Source organism: Apodemus sylvaticus, chromosome 7 (assembly GCF_947179515.1).
Source record: "Apodemus sylvaticus chromosome 7, mApoSyl1.1, whole genome shotgun sequence".
Classification (NCBI taxonomy): Eukaryota; Metazoa; Chordata; class Mammalia; order Rodentia; family Muridae; genus Apodemus; species Apodemus sylvaticus.
The window spans coordinates 110,842,867-110,863,019 of NC_067478.1; the positions used below are offsets into that span (position 1 = coordinate 110,842,867).

General features: G+C 45.7%; 1 protein-coding gene and 1 long non-coding RNA gene across 5 annotated transcripts in view; one reads left to right on the plus strand and one right to left on the minus strand.

Moving 5' to 3' along the window:
• Positions 1-2,120: 2,120 nt before the first annotated feature.
• Positions 2,121-5,404, minus strand: LOC127690120 (uncharacterized). Its single transcript, XR_007978968.1, has 3 exons — positions 5,218-5,404; positions 3,612-3,683; positions 2,121-3,240 (listed from the first exon to the last, which is right to left on the minus strand). It is a non-coding gene; the product is annotated as an uncharacterized LOC127690120 (long non-coding RNA).
• A 174-nt stretch (positions 5,405-5,578) lies between these two features.
• The window catches only part of Znf700 (zinc finger protein 700), a 47,733-nt gene continuing 33,158 nt past the window's right edge, over positions 5,579-20,153 (plus strand). The window contains exons 1-5 of one of the 4 annotated variants that reach the window (XM_052188825.1): positions 5,579-5,707; positions 8,314-8,404; positions 8,494-8,587; positions 11,741-11,833; positions 17,925-18,029. In XM_052188825.1, coding sequence (XP_052044785.1) covers positions 18,027-18,029 — 3 coding nt within the window. In that variant the 5' untranslated portion in view covers positions 5,579-5,707; positions 8,314-8,404; positions 8,494-8,587; positions 11,741-11,833; positions 17,925-18,026. Of the gene's footprint in view, positions 5,708-8,313; positions 8,405-8,493; positions 8,588-10,404; positions 10,553-11,740; positions 11,834-12,261; positions 12,292-17,924; positions 18,030-20,153 lie in introns of those variants that run through there. The other 3 variants (XM_052188826.1, XM_052188828.1, XM_052188827.1) reach the window with 3 other exon arrangements.

Consider the following 20,153-nt stretch of genomic DNA (forward strand, 5'->3'; position numbering starts at 1 on the left):
ACTGCTCTACTGGAGGTCATGAGTTCAAATCCCAGCAACCACAGGGTGTCTCACAACCATCCATAATGAGAAACAAAGATCCTATGGGCTGGACCAAACGGAGCTAGAACAAGTGGGGTTGGGAGCAAGCAGGGCTGGAGCAAGAGAGAGAAAGGGAAGGGGGGGAAACCCCAGTACATCATGAATTTTATAGGCAAATAGATGGATATTGAGAATATCATCCTGATATCAGATCTTGAGATAAAATCCTGATATCATCTTGATAGCTACCTATGATCTTGAGATAACATCCCGAGTGAGGTAACCCTATCCCTAAAGAACAAGCGTGGTATATATTCACTTACAAGTGGCTATTAGCCATAAAATTCAGGATTTCCATACTACACTCCACAGGTCAGAGGAGGCTGGCAGGAAGGAGGGCATAAGCAAGGATACTTGAGCCTCACTTGGAAGGGGAATGGAATGGTTGAGGAAGGCAGATGGAGAATGAATGTAGTCTGCAACTGACAGGGGAGGGGGGAATCTCCACAAAGAGGCACCCAAGAATCAGTGTGGGGTGGGTGTCCTCAGCTGTGACTCACAGCACTGGGGATGTGGCATGGGGGAGGGTTGCCTCCTGTGGCCAGGCAGGGACCCCAGTGGAGCAACAGGGGACACCAACCCACCAACAAAACTTTCAACCCAAAATATATCCTGTCTCCAGGAAATGCAGGGATTGGTGACGGAGCAGAGCCTGAGGAAATGGCCAACCAATCCCTGGCCCAACTTGAGACCCATCTCATGGGCAAGCACCTATGCCTGGCGCTATTAATAATACTCTGTTATGCTTGCAGACAGGAGTCTAGCATGGCTGTCCTCTGAGAGGCCCCACCCAGCAGCTGACTCAGACAGATGCAGACACCCACAGTCACACGGTGGGTGGAGCTGGGGACTCCTATGGAAGAAGAGGAGGAAGGATTGCAGGTCCCAAGGAGGATAGGAAATCTACAGAAAGACCAACAGTGTCAACTAACCTGGACCCTTGGGGCTCTCAGAGTCTGAACTATCAACCAAAGAACATACACGAGCTGGACCTAGGCCTCCACACACACACACACAGACACACACACACACACACACACACACACACACACAGCAGATGTGCAGCGTGGTCTTCATGTGGGTCCTGAACGACTGGAGCGGAGGCTATCCCGAAAGCTGTTGCCTGTCGGTGGGATATGTTCTCTTAGCGGGGCTGCCTTGTCTGGCCAACCTCAGTGGGAGAGGATGTGCTTAGCCTCACAGAGACTTGAAGTACCAGGGTGGGAGGGATACCCAGGCCCCACCCACTCAGAGGAGAAGAGGTGACTGAGAGGAGGATAGTGAGAGGGATGTAAAGTGAATAAGTAAATACTTGAGAGGTCTCGAAAATGATTTTTAGAAAATGCATCCGAAGTCCTTTTAAACGAAGATGAAACAGCACCCCAAAAAGTAGATGGGGAAAGACAGTACAAATAAGATGAGGGCTGAAATCGATGAAGGAAAAATGCAAAGAATCAATGAAACAATATTGGTTCTTTGAAAAGATTAACAATGGGGCTGGAGAGATGGCTCATCAGGTAAGAGCTCTGACTGCTCTTCCAAAGATCATGGGTTCAAATCCCAGCACCCACATGGTGATTCATAACCATCTGTAATGAGATATGACGCCCTCTTTTGGAGTGTCTGAAGACAGCTACAGTGTACTTACATAGAATAAACAAAGCCGGGCAGTGGTGGCGCACGCCTGTAATCCCAACACTTGGGAGGCAGAGGCAAGCGGATTTCTGAGTTCGAGGCCAGCCTGGTCTACAGAGTGAGTTCCAGGACAGCCAGGGCTACACAGAGAAACCCTGTCTCAAAAAAAACAAAAAAAATCTGAATACAAATTTCAATCATAACATAAATAAGATCACATACATACATTCACACACATACACCACACACACACACACACACACACACGGCTTTTGTTTGCTCAAAGTCTCCAGGCAAACTTCATTATTATTTGGATTCATCAAACTAAGGTATATTGTGAAAAAAATGACAAATAACAGAAAATGGTCTTTTCATCTTTCAGTGTGATTATTATTTTCTTTTCATCCAGACACAAGAAAAGGACCTCAGAGTAAGAACACTTGATTATTTTTTTGAAAGGTCATCCTTTGCTTCCTTTAGGTTGATAAAAATTACACAAATGTAGCAGAGGGCATTGATGGTCAAGGAAAACGAAGCAACAGTTAGGAGCACCATGCCATTTCCTGGGTCTGACTTGAGATCTTCCTGGCTAAACTTGAGGATGTCTGGCTGGTTGAAAGCCATCCTAAGGAAATTAATTGGCAAGTGCCCTAGGAAGGGGGAACTCATGGTTTCTTTGGAGACCCAGTTGGGTCATGAGATGCTGTTCTGGAAACTGTCTTATGATAGGCTGCTTTGCTGAACCATTCACAGGAGAGGATGTTTTGCTGAGACCAGACGTGTGGCATTTTTTTTTTCTGGAAGTTTCCTGGGAAAGAGGCATGTGGTGTTTTACTGGAGTGGGCGCTTGAGAGGACACGTGATGTTAGAAAGCGTATAGGTATAACCCACCAGCCAGTGGACCACACCGTGGCATTGGTTCGCCTTGCCATTCTTTGCTGTTCTTGGTTGGTCTTTGCTGACGCTGGTTTTTGCTGAAGATGCTGTGACATTGGTTCATCTTGCCTTCTTCGCTGGTCATTGCTTGTCTCGATTTCATGGAGAAAAAAATGCATCAAAGAAATTCTCGTGATAATCCAGTGGCTCCTTCCTGCTTCCCTGGATGCTGGCCAGTTGCCAGAGCCTTGCCTTCTGCTTGGATCTAGCAACTGCTGTGGATTCCTGTGAACTGAACTGCTGATATCCCAACAGTAAAGATTGGAATTGCCCCAAAGAACTATTTCTAAATAGGCCCACATCCCCCTTTGTCCTGTTAACCTTTCCTTTCTATCACCTCCATTGAATGGCAGGTTAGGAAGTATTTAAGAACCTGTAGGTAGATTATGAAAAATCTAAGCTGATGGCCCTCCTCCACAAAGGAAAAAATACATTTGTAAAACACTGTACTATTATGGTTGTTTTTCCCTGCAGGGAATTTATTTTATACATTACAATTGTAATTGGTCCAGGATCAAAATGCAGACAAATATCATGTGTTTTTTGAAGCCAGGGTACAGCCTTTGTTGAAGATAGGTGGCTATTCATCTACACAGCAAAAAGAAGATGCATTAGACACCTCACAAGGCACTTGTGCCTCCTCACCAGGGAGCCCTCTGGCAGTTCCCCGGTCTTTCATCCCTTCCTTGAATGAGGACAAGGAGAGGAGAAGCCCCTCGGCCTGGTTGACTTTACCAGCCTGAGAGTGATTCCCTGTATCCTGTGCTCCCTCGAGTGACCAGGAGAAGTGCAGCCCACTGGGCATGGCACACACACCTGTTCTCACTCCACATCTTGATGAATTCTTTGTGCATTTGTCTGAGAATCATCAGTTGCATTCACTGCTCAGCTTGGCAAGAATCAAGGCCCCAAAGTTAATGGGAATTGGAACAGTGTGTTCAAACCAGTTCCAGACTTACCTTATTCAGTGAGGACTACGTGTTCCAGTGAGGGTCAGAGTCCGTAAATTTTCTTGACTGGTGGCTTTAACTCTGTGGAAAAAATTCCACAGAGAGGGTATTTTTTTTCTTTTTCTTTTTCTTTTCTTTTTTTTTTTTTTGCCTCTTAACAGATTTGACATTGATTTCCTTTCTGTAAGAATCTGGAATGACCAGAAGAAAACTATAGAGAAAGGGAAGGGTAAGCTGTCCAGAGAGGGACCGTGTCATGTGAGATTTTGGTTATTGATCTATTGTAAGTTGAGTCTGTATTGTTTTAAACTGTCCTGTTAGCATTCACTGTAGATCTGGCAGTTGGAAACACGAGTTTCGGCAACCAGTGTTCTCGGTGTGAAGCATCTCTGTGTGCCTTTGCTCATTACAGCCTCTCAGTTCTCTGTGGTAGAAATGATACTGCATAGATTAAAAAACAAACTTAAAACAAACTCAAGGCACACCCCATTGTTGGCCTATATTGCTTCAAGACAAAAGCCCATCCCCAGTATTAATGCCATTTGCAGTCATAAAAAAGATGTTTCAAATCCAATTTTGTCCGTGTTAGAAAGCATAAAATGTCTAAAATTAGTCAGAGGCATGAAAACAAGTCGTTTCCATGTGGGATTAATTTCATATGTTTCAATTTTTTCCCACCACGAGAAATGCAAAACATATCATTGCTTTTTGAATGGTTGGTTTTATAGTCCATTTCATTAGTTTTGATTTTTTTATGTGAGCATTACAACGTTTAAATTTAGATTTCTGGGGATATAGCTAATATGAAAGCTGGGGGCAGGCCATCAGGGAAAGGAGGAGCACCTACACTTTAAGACATTTTATAATTTGTCCCCCATTTTATTTGTATCAGACATGAATTTTAGGGGTTGCCGCCCATTTCGAAGCTCAGGCTTTCTCCTCAAAAGAGCAAAGTTGGAAAAAAATGTGCAGGGAATCTATAAAACTTGATGCATTCTTCTCATTTGTGAATAAGATGATATAGCTGAGGGGTCAGGAACTCGACACATCCCGACAGGCAGACAGACAGAAAAAGGGACCTCAAATAAAGAACAAAAACTGCAAATTTCTGGCCTCCTCCCTCCCCCAACCCCTACTCTGGCTGCAATGACCTACTTCCGGACGACTGGATCAGGCTGATCAGATCCGCTCAGGGCCAGACAGGGATTTGTTTATATAGTTATGGCTCTATCAAATAGATATTCTTTGTCTAAACTGACTAATCCTAAACTAGGGAAAGGGGGACTCATTCTTGGCCAAAATACTTCAAAACCCAAGCCCTTCAGGGGAAAAAAATGTTGTCCCTTTTCTTCTTCGATCTGGGTGTGCCTGGCTATGTTTGGGTGATTTGTTTTGTTTTTTAGAGTCAGGATCTCTCAGCGTATAGACCGGGCTGGCCTCGAACTCAGAAATCCGCCTTTCTCTGCCTCCTGAGTGCTAGGAGTAAAGACACGCGCCGCCGCCACCCGGCCGTGCTTTTTAGCTTTTATTAAAATTTGATACCTGAAAAAAAAAATTTTTTTTTTTGATACTTGTTGCTGCTGCCTACTGTGTCTGAGATTTTTTCTGTTGCTACCTGCGGTGCTGGTCCTGTCTCACTTCTTTAACTGGCAGAGGAGATGAACTCGATCCAGACCCTAGGACGATATCACCGCCTTTTGTACACGCTAAATGCAAGCGTTCGGTAGGCGGTGGGCTCTCGCACAGGAAGCCATACCTCGGATACCTGCTGCTGGAGAAGTTGTCATTTTTAAACGGTGGGAATAAAGTTAGCCCGCTCGCTTTAGCCACTCATGGATTGGTGCCAGATTCTGTCAGTCACGGTCTGAGCCGGATGAGAACCGAAGCCCTGGCCAATCGAAGGCGCCGGGGAGAGAAACGTGCAATCAGGCTCACAAACAAAGGGAAGGGGGCGGGCTCTGCTAAGGCCTTTGTCTTTGACGTGCCAGCACACCACCATCTTGGGATCTGGAGCCGGTGTCCCAAGTTCGGGGGACTCTGTCGGTCGGTACCGGCCCGGGTCTGCGCCGCGCAGCGAGGACGCGGGGTGTCTGGACTCCGCCAGGGTGAGCGCGGCGTCCCCGCGGAGCCGGCGGCTGCAGAGTCCCCAAGCCCGAGCCCTCCGTCCCCCAGCTGCGGGGTGGGGGCTGGGCACCCCGGGCGTCCTGTCGCGTCCCTGGTCCTTGCGGGGGGACTCGAGTCCCGCCGCCGCGCTCCCCGCAGCTCCGGCCTGGCTGGGACCGCGCTGGACACTGGGGTGCAGCGGGTCGCGGTCCTTGGACCGAAGCCCCCCGCGGGGTTTGGGGCTTGCGGCACAGTCTTGCAACCAGCTGTTCTGAAAGGACTCGTGTCAGCCGGACAGTGCCAGCAACCGCCCCCCAGGTTACCTGGCTCCAGTTGTCCCCGGATTTTCCTGGCCCTGCGTTTCTGCACGGCCCCACCCCACCACCCTCAGCCCTGTATGCTCCTTGCTCTGTGGCTTGTTTCTGAATTTCAGGGTCGCACTGAAGGACTGTTTAACTGTACCGATTTTAGACGCGCGTCCTTTGATTTCTCACCTCTTCCCCTCACGGCATATATGTCCTTGGGTCCCGTTCTCTAGTGGATGGGTTGGAATCTGAATACCGGCCTATCCTCTGAATACCTGCCTTACCTTCTCTGCGATGGAACCTAGGAAATAACATACCAGGGAAGCGCTCTGTCACGAACCCAGCCCCCGCAGAACAGGAATGTCAATGCGGTGTGCTGAGAATCTAGGTGTCCAGGTTCTTCCCAAAGGCAAAATAAAAGAATTGAAGACCTAGGCACCAAAAAAGTAGAGAAAGGTAAACCTTTCACCTCTGAAGAAGTGAGAACAGGCATCTCTTGAAGCAGAAAACAGCCTGGCAGGAAGAGGGGAGGGGGTAGATCTCCAGATCAGGGGGACCCTGAAGTGTCTTTGGGTTTGTCGTGTAACTGGGCCCCAGGATCTTTATTTCCCTATATCCCTTCTCCCTACATGCATTTAATCTCTAGCCCTGGCGTCTGGATGGAGAGAGCAAGGCCAGAGGCCCTCGTTGATGGCCTTGGCCATCCCAACCCCCTTCATTCAGTGGGAAGTTATCTCCTGTCTTCCCTGCTGGTCTGCCTATCAACTCCTGACACCCGGTGGGTGTTCTCTTGTTCTCCCTCTCTCTCCCTCCCTTCCTCCCTCCCTCCTTCCCTTTTGTTTCAGGGCTTCTCACACTAGCCCAGGCTGCCCACAGCTATGGCAGCCCTCCTCTAGCGCCCTGAGCACATTGAACCAACACTGCTTCCCTGACCCCTGACCCCTGACCCCTGACCCCTTCTCTCCCCACCTCTGTTGGCGGGTCTCTGTATTTCTCTGTTGGTTGTTCCTTGTTGGCATTTCTCTGAAACCCTGAAAATGGGTGTGAAGGCCAGGCTGGAAGACAACTTGTACTCGCTGGGCCTTTACTGAGGCAGCCTGGGGTGTGGGCTTCCAGAACAGCTCTGCAGATGGCCCTCCCCTCCCCGGCTTCCTTTTGTTGCACGTTCCCTCAGTACCCGCTAAGGAGAAAGGGGAGAGGGCTTTAGATCTGGGTGCAGATCTTACCATCAAGCTCGACATGGTGGTATAGTCCTGTAATCCCAGGTACTTGGGAGGCTGAGGCAGGAGTAAAGATCCTCAGGTGGACACCAGGTTAGGCTATAGACTGAGTTCAAGCCATCCTGAGGAACCTAGTTAAGTCCTGTCTTAAGAACAACCAACAGGGAACCAATTTAGTGGCAGCGTGTGCTTGGCAGTTTTTCAGGGCCCGTGTTCCAGTCCCAGTCGCCTCTCTGAGAGCTGTCAGCACTCTCTTGTTGGGTAGTTGGGAAATGTTATCCCCTGACTCCCAGTGTGGTGGGCCCACAGCAGGGCCAAAATGGGGACTGTCTCTGAGAGACCCATGCTGCTTAGAGCCAATAGCCCTCCCTGCTGAGACCCTCAGACCTGAGTACACATGAGACAGGGGTTCTCTGGTCACTCTACTGCATGGTAGTAGGGCCAGGGAATGGGTCTAAGTGTGAATGACTTCCTCAGTGCCTGTCACTGGGCAGCCAGGGTAGTCAGCAGATTGACTGTCATAGAAATCAGAAGCTGGTGTCTACTAGACTCCCAAAGGGATGGGAGAGGCAGTTTGCCAATCCCACCCCCCCCCCCCCCCCCCCCCGCAGTCTCTGAGGACGGATGAGGAACTGAAGGGTCTGTAGGAGGGATAAGGATGTGATGGAGGAAATGAGTGTCTGAGGGAGGAGGCCAGGGTCTGAGGGAGGAGGCCAGGGTCTGGTGGAAGAGGTGAAGGTCTGAGGGAGAGGATGCCTCAATCTGAGAAAGAGTTGAGGGAAAGGGGTTTGAGGATGAGAAAAGTGAAAAGACATCTGATCCTGAAGACCGGCTCCTGGTCTGAGGGAGGACGCAGGTTTGAGGAGATGTGATGAGTGAAGCAAAGACAGACTGAATATAAAGTGGAGACATGCAAGGGATGTGGGAAGAGAAAGGAAGCCCCCCCTGCAGCCCCCTCCCTCTGGAGTCTGACAAAGTCTTGCCAGCTGAAGCCCAAGAAGAACAAGGCTGCAGAACTGCCAGTGCTGTGTTCTGCATTACCACACCTGCATTAAAAGTCAGGTCTTCTTGATTGTTTTGCAGATGTAGACTTGCGTTTCCCTGGGAAATCCTTATGACTCACAGCTTCCAGAAGGTCCAAGGGAGGAACTCTATTCCCTGGAAGTTGGAAATGGTGAGTTTGTGGTCTGATTTCCACATGCAGGGGGCGGAAATCCACAGCCTGCATAACTGGGCTAACCTAGGTCCCTGTTGTCTGTGCAGTGTGATTATGGGGTACACTCCCCCCCCCCCCCCCGTCGTCGCCTGACTGCCAAGGGAGAAAGGTTACGGTGGCTCGTGGCTTCCAGAGCATTCGGTCAGTGCCTACCTGGTCACGTCACACTGTCTCTGGAGTGAGAAGGAACGTGGAGCATAGCTGTTTATCTCACTGAAGCCAGGAACAGTGTGTTTGTGGGGGTGGGGGCGGGGTGTGTATGTGTGAAAGCTGGTTAGCAGCCAGCAAGCAGGAAGGGGGTGGGGTGGTGAGGACACCCCAATAGCCCTTCTAGGACATGTCCCTAGTGACTTTATTTTCTGACACTGGGCTCTGTCCAAAGACAGTCCAATAGATTATTGGCCAAGACTTGCACCTGGATTTTGGAGTGCACATGCTTTTGTTGTGGGGTTGCTCATTCTGTTCCACTGTTGACCGTGACCCTTACTGTGCTGTCGCCCTGCTGAGTCGGTCACTGTGGTCCTGTAGTTTGGTAATGGTTATTATGAGAGTGTTCTGGTGGTGGTGGTGGTTTTTGAGACCACCTCACTGTGGCCCTGGGAAGCTTGGAGCTTGTTCTGTGGGCCAGCTCCACCTGCGTGCTGGGATTAAAGGCATGCAGCACCATGCCCAGCCCAAGTGCATTCTTCTTAATTGAGTTATGTTGACAGTTTGGGCTTTTAATGCATATATATGTTTAGGACACTGTTTAGACAGTGTTTTGTGATGATTATCTTTTGTATTAAGAGGGGTATTGAATCTTTAAATCTGTGCGCAATATGGATATCTAGATTTAATTTTTACATCTGTGAACGTGAAATATCTCCCCCCTTCACCCCCTTGTGTGTGTGTGTGTGTATGTGTGTGTGTGTGTGTGTCCTGACATAAGGTGTCACTGTGTATCCAGTAGAGCCTTGAAGACACTGTATAGTTTAAGCTGGCCTCAAAGGAGTAGCAGTCCTGTCTGGGGTGCTGGGTCTTGCGGAGGTTGTGTCCTCTAATCTTGAGTTTTCAGGATAGTGGTCTTTGACTCTTCAGCTAGTAAGTTGTAAAGTTAGGTGGGAGATACAGCTCAGTAGTAAAGAGCTTACTCAACATGTGCAGGACGTAGCCCAGGCTGGCCTCGCACTCAGAGATCTCCTTGCCTCTGCTTCCCGACAGCTGGGACCAAAGGTGCCACCACCGCCCTGCTTGTTGAGCATTTGTTTTTAAAGATTTATATATTTGTATGTGAGTACACTGTAGCTGTCTTCAGACACTAGAAGAGGGCATCAGATCCCGTTACAGATGGTTGTGAGCCACCATGTGGTTGCTGGGATTTGAATTCAAGACCTTTGGAAGAGCAGTCAGTGATCTTAACCTCTGAGCCATCTCTCCAGCGCCCCTTGCTCAGCATTTTTAATGACAACTTTTTCCTATTTATTTATTTAGTGGGGAGAAGATGTGTGTGCCACGGTAAACCTGTTGAGGTCAGAAGACAAATTGTAGGAATTGGTTCTCTCTACCACATGTGCCCTAGGGGTTCCACTCAGGTCATCAGACATGGTGGCAAATGCCTTTCTCCACCAAGCCATCTCAACAGCCTCTGTGGAGAGTTTTTTCATGTATTTTCATCAATGGTATTGACTGCTTTGACTACAGAAAGTTGTGCCCATGCATAATTTTGTTTATTGTTTATTGTTTGTTTTGTTTTGTTTTTACTTTTCATTTGTTTTTTGTTTTAGATAAGGTCTTACCCTGTAGCTTAGGCTAGCCTGAACCTCACCTGTGTTGCCCAGTCAGACCTTGAACTTGCAGACTCTTGTTTCAGCCTCCAGAGGGCTGGGATTACTTTCATGTACCCCTACAACCCACAGCATGGAACCCCATCAATGGCCCAAGGTCGTAGGTTCGATACCTGTCTCTTCCTCCCTGTCTAGGATCTTGGTGTGTAGCCAAGGCTGGCTTGAAACATGTGATGGAGCCTCCTGAATGTCAGTGTTGCACGCTAGACCCAGCACTCCGGCCTGGAGGCAGGGCCTCACGCTCCGTCCACACTGGCCCTGATCCCAGTCCTGCCTGAATCAGGTGCACATCAGCATTTAACTAAGTCTCTCAGCAGCCAGCGGCTGCCTGGGCGTCTCTGCCTCCAGTGCGTTCTTCTCTGAGGCCATTTACTCTGACTTGCAGGAGAGCACGGGCTCTCCAGTTTAGAACTATAGTGTGATTCACACTGTAGTGTGACCCATTGTGGGTCCTGTATTTCTCTCTGTCTTTTTTGTCTCTTGAGGTTGTGTCATGTAGCCCAGGCTAGTCTTAGGTAGCTTTGAAAGCATCATACTTCTGGCCATAAGGTTCTCGCTGGGAACCGGCAGGGCCTCGACTGGGATTTGTCTTACGAAGGCCTTTGGGCTAGCCTCTTGAACTTTATAGAAGTTTCTGACAAAGAATTTTGTTAATTTCCATGTCTGTGAAAGAATTGTTCTGATTTACTGAGGATCCTTTGAGTTTCTTCAGTCTCCTTGTGTGTGTATCTCTCCTAGATGCTAAAATTCTCTCATTGGAACTCCGTTTTTATGTGTTTTCTCTTCTGGAACATACTTCTAGTGTCTGATTCCTTAATGTGCATCTTTGTATATCAAAAGGTCATTTGTTCCTTTTAATTTCCCATTTCCTAACCTGCCTGAGTTGTTTAAAAAGGAAGGCATTGTGCTTTGGGCTTTCTCTCTGCCTTCTCAGCCATGGACTCTATGGTTTTTACGCTTTTTTCTTCTTTAAGTTGCTTTGGGGTTATTTTTCTTTCTTTACATTTTTTTCTTTTGAGACGGTCACCATGTACTCCTGGTTGCCGCATATGCCAGGGTGGCCTTGAACTCAGCCTTTCCTCCCATTTGCTGGATAAACTTCCTCTGCCGCCATGCCTGGCTTTGGTTCCTTTTCCTTTTTTTAAACATGCAGTTTCTGACTGACTCTTGCCATTTTCTCTGTGTCCCATGTGACCTGATGGAGTTTTCTCTCCAGCTTGGTTGTATTTTCTCTTTTATTATCTATTCTCTCAAATATTCTCCAAATCTTTCTTTTGGGTTATTTATCATGCAGTTTAATGCCACTTGAGGGTAAAAATCCCAGCCGATGAACACTGAGTGTAAAGACTGTCTCCGGACAGTCTCTGGCTCACTTGTGATAGTGTTGTCCTTAGAGTGCATCCTGTCATCATTTATCACTGGGCCCCACTTAGCGCATCAGCAGAACTGATGCACTGTTTTCCGTTTGCAGGACACTCCATGACCAGACCAGAGTTCATCTTTGAGTGGGAGCTTCGGTTCGGGCCATGGACCACAGCAGAAGCCTCAATTCGATGCGTGCCCGGTCAGTGAGTGGGTCCTGGGCAGGGGCTGTCCACTCGGAGAGAGCTCATCATATGCAGAGTGTGTTGAGCTCTTTGTATACCCAGACTCTTCCCTGCAGATAGCTAGTCCTGTGATGAAGATATGTGTTTTGTGAAGTTTCTGAAAGGGTTCTCTATGTTAACTTATCCCCAAGTTTCTGCTATTGAAGTATATTTTCTCAGATTTATCAAAATGTCAATCCTATGTGCTACTTAGATCCAATGGTTCTCAACCTGTGGGTCATGACCCCTTTGCGGGGTCACCTGACATCACTGAAAACATAGCTATTTACATTATGATCCATAACTGTACCAAAACTACAGTTATGAAGTAACAATGAAAATAATGTTGTGGTTGGGGGCTACCACAGCGTGAGGAACTGTGGTGAAGGTCAGAGCATTAGGAGTGTGGAGAGGCACTGGGGTGTTGTCTTTCTTGGTTAGTCAGTCTATCTGAATTCTCACTCTTCCTTCTGTTTTAAATTAGGCATTTGCTAGCATGCTCTTCCAACCCTTGGGCTTGATCCCTAATGATTCTGTGTAACTGTGTTGATAATACCCACAGAAATCACCCACGCACTCTTAACATTGTCTTACATTCAGTGAATGTAAAGTGAATCAAAGACACAAGGATTGTGGTGATGGAGAACTCAGAGAATGCTTACAAGGAATGGGAAAAAGTGGGTCTGAGGAGCTGTAAACGAAGCCTGCTGTTAGGGAATTGTTTATTCATTTTAGTTTAAATTTGATGTAATCCTTTTCCAAATTTGGTACATTGTACTTGACTCAGGGGTGGTGATGTTTTTAATATTTTCCCTGTTAATAAAGTCAACACCAGGATTGAGGGCAGCCATGAAAGTCAAGAGAAAGTTTTGTGGCAAATCGGAATCAACAAAGCAGTCCATCAGGTGAAGACATGGTTAGCACAGGTGGAACCGTCACCGTGAGCTCTCAGAGTGCCGTTCAGAGCTGGACACACAGAAGCGAACCCCTCAGGGATGGGGGAACCAATCTACAGTGTGGCTGGTAAGACACAGGCTGGAGAAGAACCACATTTTTTCTTTTTAAAGCACAGTGGACATAAAATACAGGTTTGGAGCATGAAGACAGAGAGAAAGGTAGCTTGGAAGAAAACGACATCTGAAACCACGCCTGTCGATTTTCAGAGAAGTCTCACCTAGCCTGGCATTTTTATAATTGCAGAAGTCCTCTGGTATCCTGACCGTCTCCGTCTCTATAATGGGACCCCAGACTTGTGGTGCTCTATTCAGTATGTCTGATGAGGAATATCCATCTAAAGCGTAATCTTCCTGACAGAACAAGGAAGTTCATACTCCAGATCTTCCAGTAGATTTAGTCAGTGCTGGAAGTCCTTTTATCAGGAAGCACTTAATGCCCAAAACATGAAAAACATAAGGAGCAAAGCACTAAGTTTAATGTGTGGGATAATGTTCCATTAGAAGATGTAACTCAGAAAAGGGTAAGTACACACATAAGAGAATGTAAATGCAGTTATTCTGAGAAATCTTTAAATAATGCTTCAGAAAGCATTAGGATATAAGTGTTAGGAAATGGCCCAGTGAAGATAAGCGATATAAATAATTTTTGTGTCTCCAGTTAGAACTAAAGGTCTGGCTAGGCAGTGGTTGCACACACCTTTAATCCCAGCACTTGGGAGGCAGAGGTGGGCTGAATGCTTCCTATTGCAACTAAACACCGTTCACCACCAGAGGTCAGACTATGGGAAAGTAGATGAATTTACGCATTGTAGCAAAGTATTCCATTTGAAGTCAGCTTTCGTGTAAGAACACACGCAGAAAGAAACCTGTGAATGTAAAGGAAGCAAGAAAACTGTTACCTGCATGCCATGCCTCACTGTACATTGGAGAATTCACACAGCTTGGAATTCGTAGTAAGGTGAAGAATGCAGGACTCTTCAGTCTCAGCTCTGTACATCAGAGATGTCGTGCAGGTCATGACCCACATGACTGCAAAAACTTTCTTGAGAAAGTCTCACTTTGCTTGACATCAAAGCAGATTCCTACAGATGAGAACATTATGATATGGAAATGTAGGCAAAACTTCCTCCACTGCACACCACAGACTCTGCGTAGGCGAGGAGCTCTATGAATGTAAGAACTGTAGGAAAGCATTCTCCCATAAGCCATACCTCATTGCACATCAGATCATTCATAAGGTAAGAACCCTCTTGGATGTAAGGATGAAGGAAATATTTCTCTCTCAGGTCAAAACCATATTAGAGAATACGTAAAGGGGAGAAATTCTGTGACTAAGGAATACAAAAAGTTTTCTGCCAGGTCACAGTTCAGTGTGTCTCAGGGAGCACACACATGCCCTTTGAAAACTACAGAAAAGCTTTCTGTTACAAGCCACAACTTACAAGTCATTAGAGATCCCTTGCGGGTTATAAGCCTTAGGAATGGGAAGAACTTAGGGCATAACTCAAAGTGTGCCAGAGAGCTCGTTCTGGTCAGAATCTATAGGAAGACAGGATGCAGGAAGGCATTCATGTGCAAGTGAAAATGTACTGTTTGTCACGGACACGCGGGGGAAGCACTGTACAAGCAGAGAATGCAGGGAAGCTTTGACCCCCACGCTGAAATTACCTGCGTCAAGAGATACATGCAGTTGAGAAATAATACGAATATAAAGAGTGCAGGAAAGCCAGCTACTGCAAGCCAAAGCTCCTTGTCTATCCGTGAGCTGTATATTAGAAAGCACACAGTTGTAAAGAATACACAAAAGAGTTTAAGGGAGATCTCACTCTGCTTCTAGAGATGATAGAGGAGAAGGCATGAATGTAAAGAATTCAGGAAATCATTTTACATCAAGTTAGAACTGCCTTGATACCAGAGAGCTCGCATAGGAGTGGTGAGAAGCCCAGTAAATACAAGAAATTCAGGGAAGATTTCATTTCGTGTGAGATGTTTTACCTGCATGTGCACATGTGCATGAAGGCCAGAAGAGGGCCCTGATTCTGGCGTTAACAGTGGTTGTGAGGCAAACCCACCTGTGGACACCTGGGACTAATGAAGAGTCCTCTGTAGAACAAGCAACTGTGCTCCTAACCAGAGAACCATCTATATGAGAAACTGGCCCGCATTGTCTGTATTTATTGAGTTTAAAAATGGAAACATTAAAAGCCAGAAAGAAAATTCTGGAACAGTGCACCTCAAGTTCTCAAAGACCGTGAGTGCCAGCCTAGACTACTATCCCCAGAAAAACCATGACCATAGGAAAAGGAAAGAAAAACACCATGATGTAAGCAGTCTGACAATTCATGGCTACAAAACATGGCCCTACAGAGAAGCCTGGAAGGAAGGCTGTGCATTTATGAGAGAAGTAAGCACAGCGAGAGAAGATGGAAATGAGGCTACAGTCACTGAGCCACTAAGAGTGCAACAGAAACAAGCAACCAAAATAAGAGTCCAGCACAATGCCGGTAACCAATAACCTAATAATGACAACATTAGGTATGAATGGCCTCAACTCCCTGATCAAACACACAGGCTAGTTGAGTGGACTAAGAAACTCCATCTGTTGTCTACAACAAACTCAGCTCCAACAAATGTCATCAAGAAGCAAGCAGATGTCGCCATCCTAATATCTGGCAAATATCTTCAAACTAAAACAAAGCAGAAGATATAAGGTACTCTTCCTTTTTTATCACTGGAGCAATTAACTAAGAAGCCATCACAATCTTAACCATAAATGCACTGAACTCTGGCACACAGTTCTATAAAATGCATAGCACTGTCCTTACAGACAAGGGTCAGCTTCACACAAAACACCACTTTCCCAGGAGACGGGACATCTACACAAAAAAATAAACAGAAATTAAATAAGCAGAATTAAATGACAGTGCACATCAAATAGACCCAACATTTACTCCACAGTTCATGGAGGCATCTCTAATAGAGGCCGAGTTAAACCGGCTCCAGGCAGATAATGGACCAGAAGCAACGATGAATCCTTTCTTCTACAAAGGAAGTGCAGGCCCAGATGGCTTCACCCCAGAATTCTGCTGGATTCCCAAAGAAGATCCACAGCCAGCCCTTAAATTAGTTTTTTAAAGAAGAAAATAAACAAAAGAAAACCCAAGCCAGGTAAAGATAACTTCCAAGCACTCACTATACAGTAACTGGACAATTTCCAGCCACATTATATGATGTTAAAACAGAACAGTTTATATCTGAGGGCACACATGCACACACTCACATGATCACACACAGAGAAAATGGTTTTATCACTAATATCACTGACTGGGGTTTGTGGGTTACAGATGAGAATCCGTGTCAATGTCGGTATGACTGAGCTGACTTCAAAGAAGCCAGTGTAGATGAGGCATGGTGGCACATGACTGCAATCCCTGCATTGGGGAGGCAAAGGCAGGCGGCTCTAGGAGTCCCCGGCCAGGTGCTTCTTCAAAGTGAAAACCTGTCTGAAAGAAAAGATACAAAAAAATAATTCAATACAGAGAAATCTCTCACATCACTGACTAATAGTGAAATCAGTGAGCAGAAGAGTCCAGTAGCAGTTGCCCTCACTTCCTTCTTAATCTCAGCAACGCACTTAAGGCTGGGTCCGTTTGTACAACTCAGAAGACTACTCTTCAATAACGTGTGTAATGCTGGACTTTTGATAGAGAACAATAACAAAGTTATGAATTATGCTTTGGGTGTTGTGAGTGAATAACATTGTTTTTAAGGGAAAAATTATATGTGTAATAAAAAATGATAAATATCCTACGGGTAATAATGCTTGATCTTATATGAACAGGGTCAAAGTGGCCCTAAATTATGCTTAACTTACGATTCTAAAAGTCTATAACTGTATTGGAAAAATCGGGTCCTTAAAGATGAAGAAGGCAAAGACAAGACTGAGTGAATATAATTTATATGTTTATAGTTTAAAAATCTTTATAGAGAGCCATGGAAGTTTTGCACAAAGCAGTCAAGCAGATTTTAATAATATGTGTTAAATGACCATGCCTGAAAGCATACTGAGACACAAGCAGAGTGCTTCACATGGAGAGAGCCCCACTAGCCCTGGACAGCTGGTCCCCGCCTTCCCCCACAGTTGTGGCTGGCTGGTCTCTTGGAGCTGTCACTTTGGTGTCAACACCATGGTCGCTGGGTGTGGAGTTAGGAGGAAGAGGATTTAGCAACAGGAATGGAGCCCTAGGATGAGTTAGGTCCCAAGATGAAGTGAGCCTGCGTTTCATAGACTACTCCCAACTTGGAGTCTGAATTGCTTGCCTACAAGACTCATTAAAGCTTCCTCATTGTGGAAGGGTGTACTTTCCGGAATCTCAAACTCTTTTCTAAGAGAGGAAGCTAGAGGAGCTAATGGCTAACTGTACAATCAAACAAAAATCACGTCCTTCACTTGACTATAGCAGGGAAGAATTTCCATCGAAAGGAGCAGAGGATTTTTCTAAAGGTTATGAAAATATTGACTGTTTGCATACCTTAGTATCTCGGAATGACAGCCGACGTTTGTTCTGTGTCAAGTTGAGCCTGGTTAAGGGGGTGCAGTGGTGCTCCTGAGTCTGTGTCTCCCATCTCCTTGGGAGACATGAGAAAGGATAGCGATCTGAGCCAGCCTCTAGCTGGGCCTTGATGATAGCTGCAGGGTCTCATCCCAAACCCTGCCTTAAATTCCTGGAGGCAGACGCACACCTGTAATCCCAGCACTTGGGAGGCAGAGGCAGGCAGATTTCTGAGTTCGAGGCCAGCCTGGTCTACAGAGTGAGTTTCAGGACAGCCAGGGCTACACAGAGAAATCCTGTCTCAAAAAACCAAAAACCAAAAAAAAAAAAAAAAAAAAAAAAAAGAATTCCTGGAGGCGGGAACTTGTCTCTCTGGCTTCATCCAGCCTTGGGTTTGTGTCATCTACTGTTGGGATCTGAGGAGTTGAGAACTAAACCCTGTCCAGCTCAGCAGTGAGGTGAGGAATATCCAGTCAGCTGTAGAGACAGGACAGGTTAGGCGTTCACTGTCCTTACCATAGCCTTCGATCTGAACAAAGCATTATGTGATCTGTCACCAGGATCATCTTGATCAAGAGGCACTAATGCCATGTCTGTTTCCTGGTGACATGCTGCAGCCTTGAGAACCACGGCGAGGACACTGGGTGTCCTGGGACCTGGAAATGGTGAGTCTGTGGCAAGGAGCACAGGCCGGATACTTACCTGATTTTGTTTTTAGTTATATTACAAACATAATTTACATCAAGATTTAATGAATAAACAAATTCAGAAAGCCCATTTCTTCTGGGATGGGTCTGATGGTAGGTTATCTGTGAAATTATCAAAGAATAAGAATATTTCAAAACTTAGGTAGAAAAACACATAAGTTGGTTTATGTACTTCTGTTGCCCATGACAATCACATCTCTAACTTCATAGAGAAGACACCATGTGAGCGACGATGACATGGGAAAATAGATTCATTTTCCGGTCTAGCCTAGGGCACCATATATGTGGACCTTCCCAGCCTGGTGAATACCTGGAACTTCTCCTACCTGTGCCATCCTCAGTCCTTAAACCCAGCCTTGGTCTTACACCGTGTGTGCCTGCCTAGCCTGATGAGTGCCTGTCTTAGGGTTTCTACTGCTGTGATGAAACACCATGACCAAAAGCAGCTTGAAGAAGAAAGGGTGTGTTTTCGCTTACATGTCCTGATGGCACTCCCTCATGACAGGAAGGCAGGGCAGGAACTTAGAGATGGAGCCTGGAGGCGGGACTTAAACAGATGCTGTGGAGGAATCTGTGTACTGGCTGGCTCAGCCTGCCTTCCTATAGGACCCAGGCCACCATCCACTGTCCCTGGAAGTGTCCTCACAAACAGTGAGGGCTCTCCTCCATCGACTGTCAGTCCAGAAAGTGAACCACGATCTTGTTCACAGACCTATCTTTTTATTTTAAATATGCTGAACTTATTCATGATACAGTCTTCAAATTACCTCATTTAAAAGTCACAGCTAAAAAAAAAAATCCATTTTAAAATACATTGATAATTTGAAAACAGGCACAACATGGAAATGAAGACTCCTGATTTTAAATAGCTGCTTACCTATGAAATTATCCTTTTAGCATTTTTTTTTTAGTTCAATTCTGGGTGAACCAAGATGGCCTCTTTATGTTTCTTTCAATAATCCTCTTTTTTAAAAAGGCTTATTTACTTATTTATTTATTTAATGTATGTGAGTACACTGTGCTATCTTCAGACACACCAGAAGAGGGCATCAGATCCCATTACAGATGGTTGTGGGTCAATATGTGGTTGCTGGGAATTGAACTCAGGACCTCTGGAAGAGCAGTTAATGCTCTTAACCACTGAGCCATCTCTCCAGCTCCAACATCCTGAGTTTTTAAAGTTCTAGAGTCTTTACAAATCCACATACCTTAAAATTCCAGTTCATTTAAAACATCCAAAGCTTCTCTAAACACGCAAAGCACTCCATTGTTGGCTTCTGTGAAAGAAAAAAAAGTTAATACTTTCTTACTCCAAGAGAGAAGAGCCCGGACACAGTCACAGGCAGATCGAAGCAGAACAGAAGTCCAGCAGTGTGAGCTCGGTACCGAGACTCACCATCCGCTGGGCCCCAGTGGGCCATGACAGTGGCACTTCTTCAGCTCTGATCCTCCACAGAAAGTGCAACTTCTTTCCTAGACTCTAGCTTGCCTTTATACCTTGATGTAATAAATTTCTAGTAAAACAAAAAAGTACATAAAAAAGAGTAAGCACAAATAAATTACTTAATGATACAATTAAGAATTTTGAAAAGGAATAACAAACCAAATCTAATAGATGAGCAAAACATTATAAAATCAGAGAAGAATTTAATGAAGTATAGATAATGAAAACAAAACAAAGAATTGACAAATCTAAGAGCTGATTCTTGGAGAAGGTTAAGAAGATTGACAGAACCTTGGCCCAATTAACCAAATGAAACAGGACCCAAATGATCAGAATCAGAAATGAATGGGGAAACATTAAAACAGACACAAAAGAAATTCGGAATATTGTAAGGGAATACTTTACAACCCTACAAGTTAAAGGATGGATACGTTCCTAGATTCACCTGAACCACAAAAGTTAAGGAAAAGATCTGAAACCTAAAAAAAAAAAAAAATCCCTAAAAGTAAAGGGGCTCGAAAGACTATTTTAAAAGCCACAAGACTCAAAAATACCCAGGTCTGGATGGATGCTGTGATGGTGTGAATGAGAAATACCCTCATCATCTTAGGCATTTGACCGGAGGCAGTGTAACTTTG